Here is a 16,582-nt window from a genome sequence, read left to right as displayed (position 1 = left end):
CACACACACACACACACACACACACACACACACACACACACACACACTGTGGTACTACAGATAGGCCAATCTGATTCTGAACAAAGCCTGTTGTGACATTAAGAGGAAGCCTCTAGACTGCTAGGCTAATTAGCCACAACAACCCGCCACAAGTTGAAATGAGAGCTGAACGCTTATCTGATCAATCAAATGAACAAAGACAAAAGGGAGAGCAATGTGGAAGGGGGGGGCGGACTGTTTTTTTTTTTCTGGGAATACATCGTAGAGGATGTCAAATATTGATTGTGCTCTATTTCAGACCAAAAAAGATTTTAAGATGAACATCGATAAAGAGCTCGCTAGCTATAGAAACACATGTGTAAATGTCAAAGCAATGGGGAAAGCATTGTATTTATTCTATAGACAGTGTGGTTTAGTATCACCATTGTTCCTTACTTTCTACAAATGCGATGTGTGAAACCAAAACCTTAACTTACAGTCACCATCATCACTTCTACGTTCTGCTTTCAGCATGCTTTTAGATCACCACAACATGAGTACTGTATGTCATTCCACTCAGTTTAAAACTAAGAACCTACTTTCTCAAGCAGCTTTTCACTCTGAGCGATATGATCCTACAAGAACACGGTATTTCTGGCCAAAGTTAGAGCAGCTTGGTTATTTCATAGAAGATGTTTCTGTGCATATGTTTTTCACACTGGTTTAAAGTGGGCGGGCCTCAGTCGGAAAAAGATTATATAATTTATCTCTGTGCACCAATCAGAATTTAGCTACATGCGAGTCAAAATGTAATGACAACTTTTTGTTTGTGTTGTCAACACTGTCCATCAAATGAGCTTTTGACTTAAACTCTTATCAAATAAATTAATATAAAAACAGTCTTTTCCAAAACCTAAATGATTGTTGCTTGTTTGGTGATTAATGTTAAATGTTATAGAAAAATACTAAAATCCACATTTTCAGACTCATACAGTGTCAGAGTGTTTGACTGGTCATTGATGTTGGCTCATAAGCAAAAGGGAGCAATGCATTCAAAATAGAAAAACTCCCTTTAAACTTGTATGTAACACACTTATTTGATTCATCATGCACAATCACCTACGCTATGCCGTGATAACAAAAATGTGCGTGATATCTATTTCTGGATGTTCAGTTTTACGTACTGTTCAGCCAGTATTTGGTTGTGAATGCTTATACTGCTTCCTTATACGTGATGATACTCATTGACTTGCAGAAACCATGTTCCTGCCAAAAGAATCTCAATAATAGGAATAATATAAAAGTCTGTTTTCACTTCAAATATGTTTCCCAATTGCACTGCAATGTAGTGTTTGCAAACCCACGGGGTAATATAGACAGGGAGAGCAACATTCAGTAACTTATGAAACTGAGACGGTCAAAAGTCTTTTAAAAAAGAACTAGGAAATGTTTTCAAACGACATCCTTCAGTACTGTAGAGCTCAGAGAGGACGAAGAGTAATGTGCCCATGTAGACAGGAAGCGTGGAAATGTTCTGTTTCCTGGTGTGTTTCTGCTGGCACACCTGGACAGGGGAGCGGCCATGAGGCCAGGAAGGAGCGGGGGAAAGGTGGAGGGAGGCAGCGCCGTGGAGAAGGATGTGGCACACAGTGGTGATACTGTCCCCCGGTCCCCTCTGGCCTTTAATAACTCCACAGAGGCCTGCGACCCTGCCTGGCCCCTAGTGTAAGGTCACAGTAACAGGGAAGTGGCCTTGTACTCATAACTCCTGCATGCACACATCAAAGAGCAGAGGCCACGCTGGTACTGGTTCTCACTGAACTGTATGGGAACAAAAGCTGTCATAGATATAGCTGGGTGCACGCAAGCTTTTAGCTAGTAGCACCAACAACGATAATACTGCTGATGTTATGACTTCATATGTGATATAAGGCCAAGGAACTAAAGAAGCTGATGATGCCGTGGGGACAAACAAATAACTACAAAAACTAACAATGTGCTGCATTAAGTGTAAAATGTAATGTAAAAGCTGATAAAAACAGGTTACAATACTTCATCGATAGGTGCACTGTGGATTGGATTTGAAAATAATTTGCCAGGTCCCAAAATGTCCTGTGCTTTGTTGAGTCTCTCACGCAAGTCAGAATACCTACTGATAAATGCAGTCAATGCAAATATCATTCTCACCAGCAGTCTAACGCTGAGACGATGTGGGAATTCAGCCGCGGGAGGAAAGAACGAACGTCATCTCAACTGCAGGGTCACGCACATCCTTGTCGCTGTCGCACGCATAGGGCATGAGGGGACCCTCTCACCCTCCTCACAACACTCAAAGCGACAGTCTGTGCACTGGAAAAGCATGGTAGCCAAATCAGAAGCATTTGTGCCGTCTTGGAAACACAAACAGGCCGACGGCAGTGGCCCTGAGAGAAGTTCCCTCCATTGTTACTCGTGCTGCTGGTGGAACGGGAGAAGTGAAAAGATAGAATGGAGAATGGACAGATGAGCATGCTGGCGGGTAATGGCAGGCAGAGGGCCTCGGGCAGGGATGGCAGTGACAGATGCGGGGTTGGTTTCCGCAGGGCTGGCATGGGCAGGAAGGCCCAGAGTGGGAGAACAAAGAGGGGAACGTGGTGACCCTGTGCCTGGGTGCATCCTGCCCAGTCCTGCCTCTCTCCAACCAGAGAGCCAGCGGTGGGTGATTAACACTTCCCTTGGCCATTCCCATCACTAAGGCTTTATTACTTTGTTTTCAGCCTTGATTCCTCCTCTATCTGCTGACACTGCTCTCTATTGAGGATAACAATTAAATTGATGGCAGCAGGGAGAATAGTCATACCGCTGTTTTCATTCAGACAAATACATGGGGAACAATACGACCGGTGTATTGACATGCAATACCTAGAGAGGTTTTAACAATAGGGGATGATGGGTTAATTACTGTACTTTGAACTGGATTGATTCTCCATCAACTTGCAAAATTGAGTTTGTCATAATTCAGGTATTTTAGTATCTGGATTATAAAAGACTGGCAAAGTTGTATAATAATTTTAAGGACTGTACCGGTTAAATGCTTGAGCATCAGTCTGTTGTTTTTTTGGTCTTTTAAGGTAAGTCCAATTCAAGTCTCAAGTCAATTGAGACAAGTCAAAGACATTCAAAGCTATGTAACAAGTGTCATATTCGAGGTGTGAGTTCATGTCACAAATGCCTGACACACTCTTATTTATTTGTACTGCTCTTGGATATTATCATGCAGAGTACAGGTCAAGTATTGAGCCCTCACTTTTGTGACTTAAGTCGGACTTCTGTCCAAGTCTCAAGTCTAAAGCTTTGGCACGTCCTCTACTCAAGTGTCCAGAAGCAACACAATGAGCCTCGACCACTTCAACATGTTGCTCTCTATTTAAACTTGACCCTGTGGCCTCCAGGTGGAGGGAGAAGGATTTTTGAAGCATATTACCGTACTTAAATGTTCTACTCTACATTATCACATGTATTCAGGCTTGTTTCAGATTTAAGTGAACTGAGCCACACACAGCGACATGCATAGACTCACCAACTGCCCATAACACAGAGTCGTAGGTGTCCTTGTGTTCGTCGCCCGTGTGGGTGTCGGTCCAGGTCACCTGCAGGGCTCCTGAGGAAAGCTTCTCCACACTCTTTGGGACACACTTCCATGCAAACTTGGTCCCATATGCGTCCATGTAGTCTGTGACTAGACCTGCCATTTGCTGCATAAACCCGAAAGAGAGTATACACTTTCAGACACGACAAAAAAATAAAATAAAAATCATGATTATGCAGAATATGCAGACTGTTGTTCAGGAAGCAATACCTGATCAAACCCCCGGAGGGCGATGCTGCGGACCATCACTGTGGTGTCCAAGCCAATGCCGGTGAGGAAGCCTGCACACTCCAGAGCCACGTCTGAGCAGCACCAGGTTGAGGATTACACTACTTTTCTTGATTTGCATGTACAGTAGCACTTGATGTGTGGCCATAACACAACAACAACAAGAAAGTAGTTTAAAAAGGAGAAATCACAGTCATGCAGCAGCATGTAAACAAGAAAACGTATCTTATCATGGTTTACCAAACGGCCGGTACATGATGTATCTCAGACTGAAAACCTCTGAAGATCTCAGTGTAGTACTGCAGATATGGCCCCCTGAGTATCAGACAAGTGCTAAGAGTCATTCATAAAAACTATTTGAAACTGGTCTGATGCCAATGCTTTTATTAAGTTAATAATTGTACTATATCTCTAGTGATAACCAGCGGAAATTATACAGGGGCTCCATTTACAAGCTCTCTGGCAAACAAAGGATACAGCTGGCTCCAACCACAAGCCTGCAAAACACAAATTAAGCAAAGCTGTTAGCCAAACTAATAATACAACAAAAATAAATTATATCATTTGTGCAGAACAGGTTTTGGCCAAAAAAAAATAAAGCGAGTCCAAAATTGAAAATGTTTGCTTTAAAATCCTAGAATTAGAGAGGCGATGAATTACAAAACTTCACAACCTCAGAAAAAAACAGGGGACAGTAAAAGGTGTGTGCACTTGCAGTGAGTGTGTGTACGTGTGTGTGTGGTCCAGGTGAATCATGCTTCTAATCCAGCCCTGAGATCTGTAGCGTTGAGGAGGGCTAATTGCCAGCGTTAAGGCTAATCCCTGCAGATGGAGTGTGCCATGTTCAGGGCTCAAGTCCACACATCAGCCGGCTGAGTGATGCCCGTCAGCCAAAACGGATGAGGCCCTTCTCATTCTTGGTTTTTACCTCTCCGACCTAGACCTCCTCCCCTTAGGTCTGCTCCACCTGACAGCTCGGGCTGCCTGAGGCACATCCTGCCCTTGTCCATGCTAACACAAACCACTAAAAGCCCCGGTGCCCTCGTTCTCTGCGTCTGTGTAATGCACAGCTGCACTTAGCGCACATTGTGAAGTGGCTTAAAGAAGATTAGGCAAAGAGCTTTAGCTTGATTCTACACTTTCATCACTGAGAAACTGTCCCATTTTCCCCTCGCCGCCTTCCTACTCATTGTACTTTGGTCTGAGTCTGTACAGCTGCTACATTTGTCATCTAAAAGATGATGTTATAGCTCTTTTGACCCCACTCAACAACGGTGACATTTAGGGGGCAAGAAGGGCTTAAGCTGGCTTGGTCGTGGAAAAATGGACGTAAGCTACAAAAAAGCCATTTACAGATATTCTAAAAAATATGGGGACGCTTTCTGCACTTCTTGAAAAGCAAATTACAGAAGCAACTCTGTAGCTTCCGATGAATAAATGGAGCTTATTCATGACGGAACGATGAACTTATGATCCATTTACATGGTGATCGTTTGTCGTCGTTTCCTTAATGTTTCTTTGTGCATCTAAACATTTGTTCTATTTTCCGTTTTGTGTCCATATTTAGTGTTGAATAATGTAAAAAGATATATATATATTCAAATACAGCATGTGTATAATTTTTCAAACATTCAGTAACTTTGTTCAGAGGCCAGATATCTAAAGAGGAATGGGGACAATTATATCCAGGTTATGCACCACACATAACTATATTATTAGGCATACACTGTTGCTTTAACAATGTTCATATTATAAGCTGCATAATGTAGCAACATCAATCAATTTCCTGTTCCCCACTTACATGTTTTGTCTATGTTTCATACAAACTGCCATGCTAGATCAAAGGAAGTATCACAAGCATGAAAGCTATCCGTGTGTCTAATAAAGGGAGCGAATGGGAGGGAGAGCGGGGGGAGTCCTGAACAGGACCGTCTATTGACTGATGGCAGCGTGTTAACCTTGGGTAGTTCTTCAGGAGCCCCGTCACCGATAAACACTACATTTGGATATTCCTCCTGTGTATCTGTCGAGCATGTGGGGGTTTTGTTGCCAAGGCTTGATGTCAGTCCAACTTAGATACTTCTGTCTAATGTTGCTTGTTGTAGTCTGGCCAAAACTAAAAGGACTGCATGACAATGAAACAATGAGGATGCCTTGAACCAGCCTTTTATCCATTAAATCTTAAACAACCAATACCTTTATTTTGTCCATATAATTTGAAAAAGAACACACAAACAAACAAAAGAGTATTCAAAATGATTTGCTTGTCACTGTGGAATATTTCAGATCTCTGCATGCTTTCAATGAGCCCACCTATACACTTCAGTGTATTTCTCTGTGTGAGTGGGAGTATGAAAGACAATTAACTGACTGATATAAGAGTTTCATAAAAGACATTTATTCGATCAATCTATTGCACTAAATAATGAACAGGGCATTGTAAATCCCTGTAAAATCCAATGGATTTAGAGGAAACTTCTGGTCTTATATTTTCTACTTTTCCTCGGCGTCCTGAATATATCTTTTTGAAAGTACAAATGTTTTCATGTAGAGTTCATACACTTCTGTCAAGTAGAATGTTCTGTGTTTTACAAACTTCATGTGTTGCAGAATCTTTACTTTGACTTCTCATTATGGACTACACCCTTGGAAAGAAGACAAGTTCCTCGCTCTTTTTGACACGATAATAAGTTACTGTAAATAATTGTCATGCAAATGTAATCTGCCAGTTAGGAGAGCGGTACAGGTGTGGCAGCCAGGGCTGCTGTGTAGCTTGCAACGGTAGAGTGTAACTGTTGAGAGCATGTTGGCTAGCGTGGGACATTTTGCTACGCCGTTCATGGTATAACACCGGCACACGAGTGCATCTATGACCCTGTGAATGTTTTGCTTCTCTACAGCAGCTGGGAAGTTATGCTGTGTGGTGCTATGCAAAGATATTCCCGGGAAGTGCGGCCCTGGTCCGCCACAACACAAGCCCTCATTCTGTTCCAACTCATTCGTGTACTGGCCTATCCCTAGACCAGTATCACAGCCCTGCTGGCACGTGCTCACTGCTTTCTCCTAATGATGATGATGGCAGCCAGCTCTGGGCTTCGGGTCCCGGGGCCAAATCTGTCACCCGGGTGTGTTTGTGTTCCAAGACCCATTAGACACCCATCACTCGCCTAGACCCCCCTCCAGCAACCAGCCCTGCCGACAGAAACCGCCTCTTGGACCTCACCTGCACAGCTGAAAGCTCGGCAGCACAACAACATCTCCAGCTCTGGCCAGAGTGTGTGCTTTACCCTCACAGAGGAAGCTAAAGCTAACGCTAACCTCGTTCAGCCTGCAGGGAGGTAGAGGACTCCACTAACCGTCACACGCTTACATCAAAGGACTTCCTGGGCTCAAGTGGATAATTCTGATGGCTTCAGTGCGCACTGTTAATTTGTTGTCTATAAATGATTTTGCATTGCCACCAAGTGGTCAGAAAGTTGAATAGCATATATATTACTTAACATATGCTACATAGGAATACCGCACATTTTAGCATTACATTAGAAGGAACTGATGTTCTTAAAAATAAAAATGAAAACATGTAATATAGTGCTTTCTGCTCATTTCCAAAAACATAAGCATGGATCAAAAGCCAAAGCAATAAATCTGCATTTAAAAAAATGATATAATCCAAAAACGTCCCCCGGGTGCAGGCAGCATAGATACATATGAAGCTTACGTATCGGAAGAATTATTTCCGCTCATCTGTCACCGAGAAGCAAACAACAACCGCAACCCAGGTATCCCACAACCACTAGTCACCGTCTACACGTTGTGCCAAGAGGAAACATCGGGGAAAGCCCAATTAACCAGGTGATGACAGCGGCTAAATGGCTGGATTAAAGGGCTTGTTCTGTAAAGGTCAGGATGCACGCCGCTAATCGGAATCATGAGGCGAAGACAGGCTGACAGGAAGGGAGAAAAACAAACTCCGTGTCACTGATGAATGATTACAGTGCGTGACAGGGGGAGGTGTCGTGTCAGCGCGGCGAGTTAAAGCAAGGCATTAATACTGCAGAGGTTAGAGGTTCCGTTTCCCTTGTTGCTCATTGTATAAGAACGATGCCAACAATCCTACACACACTAAGTTGCATGCATTTACGGGTGATATCAATATATAAACAGCTAAATATTTGCATCGATGTAAAATCCCCAAAATGACCAGGACTTTTTACTTCCAGCATTGTGGCGTAGCCGACACTGCATGCATACCATGAGCACAGTATATGATCAGATGTAGAGGACACTGACTGGGTAATATCTTATTAATAATATGATTTAATATAAGATGTCTGTCTGCAGGTGGAGGGTGTCCTCACGTTTTACCGGGTGACTTTTTCAGCCAGAAGATGTCGTCACTGCTGATGCCGTGCTCCATTGCTCCTGGGATCTGTAACAAGAGTTAAAGCTGTGAGCAGAACTATCAACCTATCAACCAACTATGAACAAAACAAACAGTTCGCTCTCTAAAACCTGCAATGTTTTGTGTGTTAAGGCTTGTACAGTATGTGTGCCATAGTGCGATGCTTACAAACCACATTTTACATCACTTCAGAGGTTTTGGCTGCTCTTTCTCATTTGTTTGGTGTACCTGGTAACCAATCAATCAATCAATCAACACATGCTGGCAGAGGAAAATGTGGGGAGGGGGCAATGTTACGTACATTTGTGGGGTAATTGGGCCGTCCACCTGTGGCGATCACAATGTTCTTGGCAGTCAGGGTCATCTGTATGAGAGGAGGGAAACGTGAAGTAATATCTTTTGTTCATATCCTTCAAAAAAACAAGGAAATGTCCAATGAAAGCAAGTGGTCTCCACAGTACTCTGCATTCCGGTTATAATGGAAACACGTAACACTCGGTAGGTATGGAGGTGTTGAATTTATATATTGCATAAATAAAAGTTATGCCAGGTGTCTTTGTTGTAATACTTATTTGGATAACGAGAGGCTGCAGTGCACCACTACCTCGTGTTCTAAATACGACTAAAAGGCTTTCATGTTTTCTTCCAGGTGAGGTTAACTTCTCCATGCACTCTGAACACAAGATAGCAAGATGTGTTACATTACGGTCATGTCTTTCTTTTAGCCATTACTCTTATTTAAAACACAACTGCAGCCTCTTGTGGACTAAATAAGTATTACAACAAACACTTACTAAAATGATTCTGGCAAAACCATTTTTTTTTTTTTACCTGTTCTTAAGTCATAAACACATGAACAATAACTTAAGAAATGAATCGCCAGATTTATTTTCTTACTTGCCTCTCAGGGCTTCTGTAAATATCTAATGATGCACATGAAAAACAAGTATAATAAACATGATTTATAAAGTACCTCATATATTTTTGATTGTGGTCTTACTAATTGAAATCCAATCATCAGTTTGGGACTGATTGAATAAATGAATAAATAGACGAGCCACCCACCTCTTTCCCTGCTTTAGTTAGTCCTTTGACAGTGTGTTCATCCACCAGACTTCCTTTGATGTTCAGATACTTCACCTTCCTGCAAGACACAGAATGAACAGCTGGTTGCTTCTGGAAGTGCAGATCAACTACAGTAACTGATACCCCATCACCATTTCTCTCAATTATTTCCTGCTAACAATTAAACATGTGAAATTTGTTTAACATATGTGCTCATTTATTGTTACATTTGTAAGAAATACACTTGGAATTACTGCTTTGCACTGTGGTTAACAATGCCTCTCTGCTGTTCTCTCAAGGCTAATTGTTGATTAAAAGAAGAAGAAAAAATCATATTAGGAGAATTACTAATATGTGGAGATCAAGCTAATTATCAGACTGGAATGAAAACATTTTAGGTTGAGCTTGGCCACATTCACACAGAGGTTAACACCTGTTTGCCCTCCAGCCAGCCACTCAATCAACATGTGGCCGCTGACGACCAATCCTTCAGAAACGTACCGCCTTCAGCAATAGCTCATGTCATACAAATGAGCTAAAATGTAAAAGAACATATAAATAATCTATTGTTTTATGGAAATTGCGTGTTTATGAGAGTGTATCATGAAAAACGAGTGAGCGAGCAGAGCTGGTGTCACTTACTTGTCCTGGAGCTGAACTCTGTGACCCCAGTTCAGAGACCTGACGTGGTTTTGAATAGCCTCTGCCATGGTGGCCCTGAAAAAAAACAGGCATAGTTAACTGAAATCAACATGGAAATAATGTTGTTTTTAACACCATATACATTCAAATTAGAATTGGACAAACTATAATTTTAGCTAATTATTTGGACCATCAGAGCACCGTCAAAGCACTTTTCACATAACTGACATCTTTGGTCTGGCCCGTGAGCAGACTAATATTCCCTTATGAATTGTGTTTTTAGCTTTGAATACATCATTCAATACATACAAGCAGTTAGTAAGAGTATTCAATAGTAGTAATTAAGTAAGTAATAATTCCTTTTACAACCACAAGTAGCATTTTTGTCCTACACCACTAGATGGTGCTGTTTAGCTGCTCATACACATCGATCTGTTAGATTGATCAGGGTTATGTTTCCCTTCAACAAACATCTGATTGACCTACCAGTCATGACAGATGGGCCCTGAGATCTGCCAGCCATACTTCTTAGCATCTTTGACTGCGGTGCCGAGTAGAGCAGCCTGGTGCATGAGCTTCTTAGGGATGCAGCCAACATTAACACACGTGCCACCAAGACCCCACTTGGTACCTGTTTGAAAAACATTTAGAAAATATATACGCAATGGTGTCTTAAAATAAAACAACAAACTGTCATTGTTGTAACTATCTGGCACAATGTATTTTACCTTGAACAGATGGCTCCACATAATCTAGGACAGCAACTTTCTGTCCCAACTGTGCTGCTGTAAATACAGATATATTGTCAGTGTGTGGTTAGAAAGACATCAATGTGCAGAAGCATAGATGCAGGAACTTTAAAAGATAATCTCACCTTCTTTGGAACAAGCAAGGCCTCCTGAACCACCACCAATAACAACCAGGTCATAGTCGTAGTTCCCTGTACGAGCACATTGGATGATGAATAGTAGACAGTCAAAACTGATATAAATAGTATAGTTATGAAGTATTAGTATGTGTATGTACAGATATGTGCAAGTGAAAAAGGTGGCCATGGTCCACCGGACGAAACGCGTTTTCAAATGTAGTCTTCTTATTTGAGTAAAGATGGTCTGGGAGGCCGAGGACACCAGGTGAATGTGGAATTTACACTAATTAACAGGATAACAATAAGCAGCAGATCCGCCAGCTAGTTAAACTACACCAGAGTTACATCAGAGCTGCTGGTTTGTAACTTAGTTGTTCGCTGACAGAGACAAGTCCAACTATTAACACGCGCCCGTTCCGTTCTCCATATCCACACAAAATACACGTTTGAACAAAATAGTGTTACCTGTCAGGTTTCTTGTCAAAACATGCAAAGAATTAGTCCTTTTCCACCGGTGTCTGCCCCTGTAGAGGGCAGCCATGTTGTTGTTATGAAAGGACCCAGGCCGGGTATGTGCTGGCTAGACTATTGCCTGATAAGAAATGGGTCCTACGGTTTACTCGACATTAAACTTTTTTATTGTTATTCAACAGAAATATGAGTAAATAAATAACACCTGTTGATACTAAATTAAAAGTTTAAATCTCAATAAATGTGGTGGAATAATTCTTACATATTCTGAGTGTAGAACTTACAGTTTATGTGTATAAAGGAAATGTACAAATATAAGTTTATAAGTTTCTCACTGCCACCTCACATATTATGCAGGGTGGTATACGTTTTACTCATCTGTTTTACCGTTAATTCAGAAAAACTAAAATACGGGACCAGGTCCGTAATAACATTGGCTTCCAGATCCCTGTTAACTGATGCTGTCTCCTCTTATACAGGACCACGTAGTGTGTCTTCTGCTACTAGACAACTCTAAATACAGGGGTGGAACAAGTACTCAGATCTTTTACTTTAGTATAAGAAGCAATACCACAGTGCAGAAATACTGTAGTTACAAGTAAACGTCCTGCATTAAAAAAAAATGTACTTACGTAAAAGGACAAAAATAAAAGCATCAACATTTATGGGAAGTACCAAAATCTACGCATAATGCAGAATGGTCAGTTTCGAAATAATGTATGTTATATTATTATATTCTAATTATTTCTGCATGAATGTGTACATAGCTTGAATATTGCATCGGATAAAAGTGGGGCTCATTTTAATTTGTTATATTTTGTACAATTCATACAGTATACTGCTGAGTAGCTTGTGAGTTTCCCCTCTACCAATAATTAAATTATTATTGATATGATAATATCATTTATATGTTTATTTTACAATTAAATATTATTAATTTGAATCCGATAAGTTATCAAATAAATGTAGTGGATGGTAAATGTGTAATATTTGCCTCTGAGATTTAGTGGAGTAGAAGTTTAAGTACAATACAGTACAAGTACCTCAAAATTGTACTTGAGTAGTAGTGGAACCGACTGGAGTTCAATTGTTTTTTCAATTACCCCCAGTGGTAAATGCAGATGGCTTTGGTTTACTTTGTACAGGTTTCTGCTGTCACCCCAATCTAAAGGAGATTAAAACCAATTACATTTGTGGTGGTCATCTCATTGGAAAATGTATTTATTTTTTCCAGAAACAGTATCCACCCCATTACTTTGGAAAATCCAGTCAACACTTTTCATCAGGACTATTTCCTTGGTAAAAAGAAAAAAAAAGTAGTTCCTGTGTAAATTGTTCACTGTGAGCATCACAAATTAGACTCCATTTTAGTTATTAGGATGAACTGACCAGATACATTTCTGTGATGGTTGTAATGAGCATTGCAGCCTACAGGGAGTGCTGTCATGACTATCATTACATAAAAACAAAATATATAACAAGACACAGAGCCATGCAACAATTCTTTCCAGGCATGATTTATTGAAAACACACCAAATGTATACTCTACAAACCAGTATTTTTCCGTTATGTTTAACAAGCGTAATATTTGCCTCTGGGTATTAGTAAAATTAACATAATACATTCTGTCACTGTGGCATCGCTTCTGCTCGCTACGAAAGCATTAACAACTTTACTCCTCTAGGAAATCAAAACCATTATTCGAATGACTATCTTTTTAAAAGTTTATAATACAATGTAATACAATGCAGAAACCCACCAACAGTCTATCCTACAAGGGGTCGGGGGGCAGAATGAATGAATGAGTGACTTGAGTGAAGGTAAAAGGGAGGAAGGGTGGAGGAGAGGTGAACAGACAGAATGGAGAGATGGCAGTTGAAAGGGAGGAATAAAGTTATATAAAACACACTTATTTTTATCTACCATGGAAAAGGTTAAGGCACATGATAGGTACAAACACATCTGCTACTGAGTAGAACAGTTACTTGATTTTGACGGTCTTGAATCAGTTATATCTACACAGGTAGGTATGTTTGATTCGATGTGTGTCCGTGTCCTGCATTTCTTTTACAACACAGCTGCTTGGCTCTTTATTTGGGGAATTTACAATGCGTTGTACATCCACAAAACCAAACCCCCCCCTGTTATGAATGCATGTAAATACAACTCCAGATCCTTTGGTTGTGGTACTGCAAAGTGCAGTCAGGAATAGACAGTCATTCGGGTCTTTGTTGTTAGGGTTCAGTATTGTCCAATGAAAGCACACACTTCTGAGGACACACAAAAGGGATTGCTGGGTATCTTCATAATTTTTTTTTTTAACCTCTGAAATTAATATCTATACAGTAAGTTTTTTTTTGTAGTTTATTGATTTTTACCACAACATACATCTTTGTAAACACTGTGTAAAATATGCAAGCTTCATAAAGTCACATACGTCACAAAGAAAAATCAGACTTCAACGCAGGCACATGCCATTCGCCTTGATGACGCATGAGTGATGCCAACTTGGATTGGATTCTCTTTCTGTTTCTCTGACAGACTGAGGCTGGCAAGGAGACTAAAACACATCATCACTGGATTTAGTTTGCAATCTCACCAAGCAAGAGAAACACATCAATATGATACTGTATCTCTCTGCTTTTCTTCATCTCAACTGCCCACCCTAACACCTTGTAAAAATATATACTATATGACCAAACTTGATGTTTTGTTTCTGTACAGTGTGATGTAACTCTTTTATTTTGCCCTAAACATCCAGATCCACTCGTCTTCCTGTACTCTCTTCTTGCACATGAATTAATTAGTTAATATCCAAATGACACCACAAAAAACTGGCACTTGGAAAGAATAGAATATAAACATCTGTACAGTTTTGCTTCATGCTCACGACTGAATATTTCTTAAGATGCACCGGTGAAGTAGGGTTCAGGGTTAGCGGTAACTTGGTCTGAATGCATCAGGAAGAAAAACTAAAGAACCTTTATTAACACTGCCGTCTCTTGTCTATCTCATTGGCCTGACCTCTGACCCCTCCAGAGTGTCTGGTTTGAAGATTCACGGGCTGTCAGACAACATGGCCTTTAGAAAGAACACTGCAGATAAACTTTTTTTCTGTAATTTTTTTTTGGACAAATACAAAATATAAATAGGTGATCGTCGGCGTAACTTGACAATATTTGACACACATTTAAGTTACGTGGTTATTTCTTGTTTACAAACATGGTGAGCCTTTATCAAATGAGATGTGCTTCCAAACAATGTGATATTAATATACAACTAAGAAGTCGGTCATTTTTGTTGTTTTTTTGTCTCCTTCATTTTTCAATTTTATTTCCTTTTGAACCTCATATACATTTATATAAAAGCCAACAAAAATAAAAACTGCTTTTAGATCTACCCTTTCATCAAGAGAACAAACTTGCGCCTCTCTTTTCAAAAACACAAATCATTTATGAACAAAATGCCTTATATCCTCTTTAATACACATCATTGACAAAGAGCAACCAGCCAGGAAACTCGTGAAACTGCGTCGCTACACGATATGAGTGGTTACACAAGTAACCACGGCTCTGTGAGTGAGGGTCAACATGATGACCACGATGAAACAGAAACCGCTGGTTTCCGTTTTTAGCTTACTTTTCCGATGCAGTGTGAACAGAAACTGTTACTTCATGTGATGTACACACTATGTCGCTTTCTTTTCTCCGGACCACAACTTGCAGACACCTCACTTTATAAATGAACATCAATCACTTGTTAAAAACTTTTGATTTCAAACCATCTCAGTGCACTTTAAAAAAAAGAATAAACACAGTGAACCAAATATATTGTAAGTCTACAAGAGCAGACTGCTGGGTGTACATGTTCATCAACTATGCTACAGTTCTTCTCAGGATCGGTTTCTCTCATTTCACCTTCACGTGTCCATCACACCAATCTGCAAACAACATTCTGTGACCTTCAAACACACCAGTCCATACCTGTTCACATCAAATTACCAAAGCCCGACAACAATCTGAAAGTAAAATTCTCCAAAACCGGCAAAACTGAAGCATGAACTTCTTCCAGATGTGAAAACTGAAATGCAGTCACCACTCATTCCAGCTTCCCACAGATTTCCTTCCAACACACATTCCTTTTCCATTGATTTCCTTCATCTCACTTTGTTCGCCCTTCATACGTCCATTCCTTCACCAGCACCGGCCCTTTGTCCGTTTTTGGTCACCGGTAGAGCTCAACACTGTAAAGTCCAGTGGGAATGTAGATTTGAGAAAGTAGTCACTTTTTATTCTTTTTTTTTCTTTTTCTGAAAAGCATGAGAATGTTGGCTGTTTGCTGGGCAGTTGCTGATCATCATTTTTTTTTTTTAATCCTCTTTTCTGTACAAAGTCCAACTCCAAAGATGAGCTCCATGTGAAATGGCAGTGATGATATGAGAGATCCTTCTCTAGCTGGGTGTCGTTACTTTAAGCCTGGAGCACGTGGACAAGAGAGAAAAATATTAGAAGAACCATCCACACAGTTTAAATCCCATTTATAAAGGGTTTCAGTACAAAATGCTACAGTGTAAAAAACAATGACATCCATCATGACAAATCATGACTATTCTATGCTTTTTCTTGTCAACAAATTCCATTATTAAAAGATCTAAACCAACAATAAGTCTTTCTCTCAATACTTCATATTAAGACTTCCCTTCACTGACTGTAGCATGTGGAATTCTATTTTCAGATAAAGATCACCACACATGTAGCATGCTTGTAAGCGGACCTCTATGGCACAGAGGAATAAGACTTTGCTACACAGACTATACTTGTGACTAGGATCAATTCGTTGTTGGTTTTGGTCTTTTCATGGGATTTGTTGACAAAAACATCCATATCACCAGCCTTTTCCTTAAACATTTCATCCTAACATGATTTATATTTAGAGCAGGAACCACATTTTGCATTCAATGTATGTGAATTTAATGTAAAACTCTCCAGTTGTGCTCTCATGACAAACAGCAAGACAATCAGCTGGCATTATCACAGTACTTCACAAATTACATCACTGTCAGCAAATGCTTCAATTATGTCAGCCCAGATGGCAAATGGAGGCAAAAGACAGCAAAACAGATGCTTAATGAGTCGGCTGAAATCCTGCATGTGCTCAATGAAGTGAGAATTACTTACCTGATGGTTAATTCTGAATATTACCCATAATATTCAGAATATTCAGAATATTTTTTTAATAAAGTGATAAAATTACAATGGATACCACAAATCAGAGTCACCTATTTCCTATGATAATGCAA

At 40.2% G+C, this 16,582-nt stretch overlaps 2 protein-coding genes across 14 annotated transcripts in view; both read right to left on the bottom strand.

Moving 5' to 3' along the window:
• Positions 1-11,479, bottom strand: part of txnrd2.2 (thioredoxin reductase 2, tandem duplicate 2) — a 19,039-nt gene extending 7,560 nt beyond the window's left edge. Inside the window, exons 1-11 of the mRNA XM_031849358.1 lie at positions 11,278-11,479; positions 10,819-10,884; positions 10,673-10,729; positions 10,431-10,575; positions 9,945-10,019; positions 9,303-9,381; positions 8,539-8,601; positions 8,194-8,264; positions 4,313-4,332; positions 3,818-3,909; positions 3,539-3,713 (exon numbers count right to left, since the gene is read on the bottom strand). Coding sequence (XP_031705218.1) covers positions 3,539-3,713; positions 3,818-3,909; positions 4,313-4,332; positions 8,194-8,264; positions 8,539-8,601; positions 9,303-9,381; positions 9,945-10,019; positions 10,431-10,575; positions 10,673-10,729; positions 10,819-10,884; positions 11,278-11,353 — 919 coding nt within the window. The 5' untranslated portion in view covers positions 11,354-11,479. The remainder of the gene's footprint in view (positions 1-3,538; positions 3,714-3,817; positions 3,910-4,312; positions 4,333-8,193; positions 8,265-8,538; positions 8,602-9,302; positions 9,382-9,944; positions 10,020-10,430; positions 10,576-10,672; positions 10,730-10,818; positions 10,885-11,277) is intronic.
• A 1,305-nt stretch (positions 11,480-12,784) lies between these two features.
• arvcfb (ARVCF delta catenin family member b) overlaps positions 12,785-16,582 on the bottom strand; it is a 201,035-nt gene continuing 197,237 nt past the window's right edge. For all 13 annotated transcript variants that reach the window (XM_031848921.1, XM_031848914.1, XM_031848910.1 and 10 more), the window contains one exon: positions 12,785-15,758. In XM_031848921.1, coding sequence (XP_031704781.1) covers positions 15,753-15,758 — 6 coding nt within the window. In that variant the 3' untranslated portion in view covers positions 12,785-15,752. The remainder of the gene's footprint in view (positions 15,759-16,582) is intronic.

The sequence above is a fragment of the Anarrhichthys ocellatus genome, unplaced genomic scaffold (assembly GCF_004355925.1).
Source record: "Anarrhichthys ocellatus isolate YVR2014 unplaced genomic scaffold, GSC_Weel_1.0 scaffold9, whole genome shotgun sequence".
NCBI classification, from domain to species: domain Eukaryota; kingdom Metazoa; phylum Chordata; class Actinopteri; order Perciformes; family Anarhichadidae; genus Anarrhichthys; species Anarrhichthys ocellatus.
The sequence above is the reverse complement of the archived record's forward strand: the minus strand, read 5'-3'. Positions and strand labels throughout refer to the sequence as shown.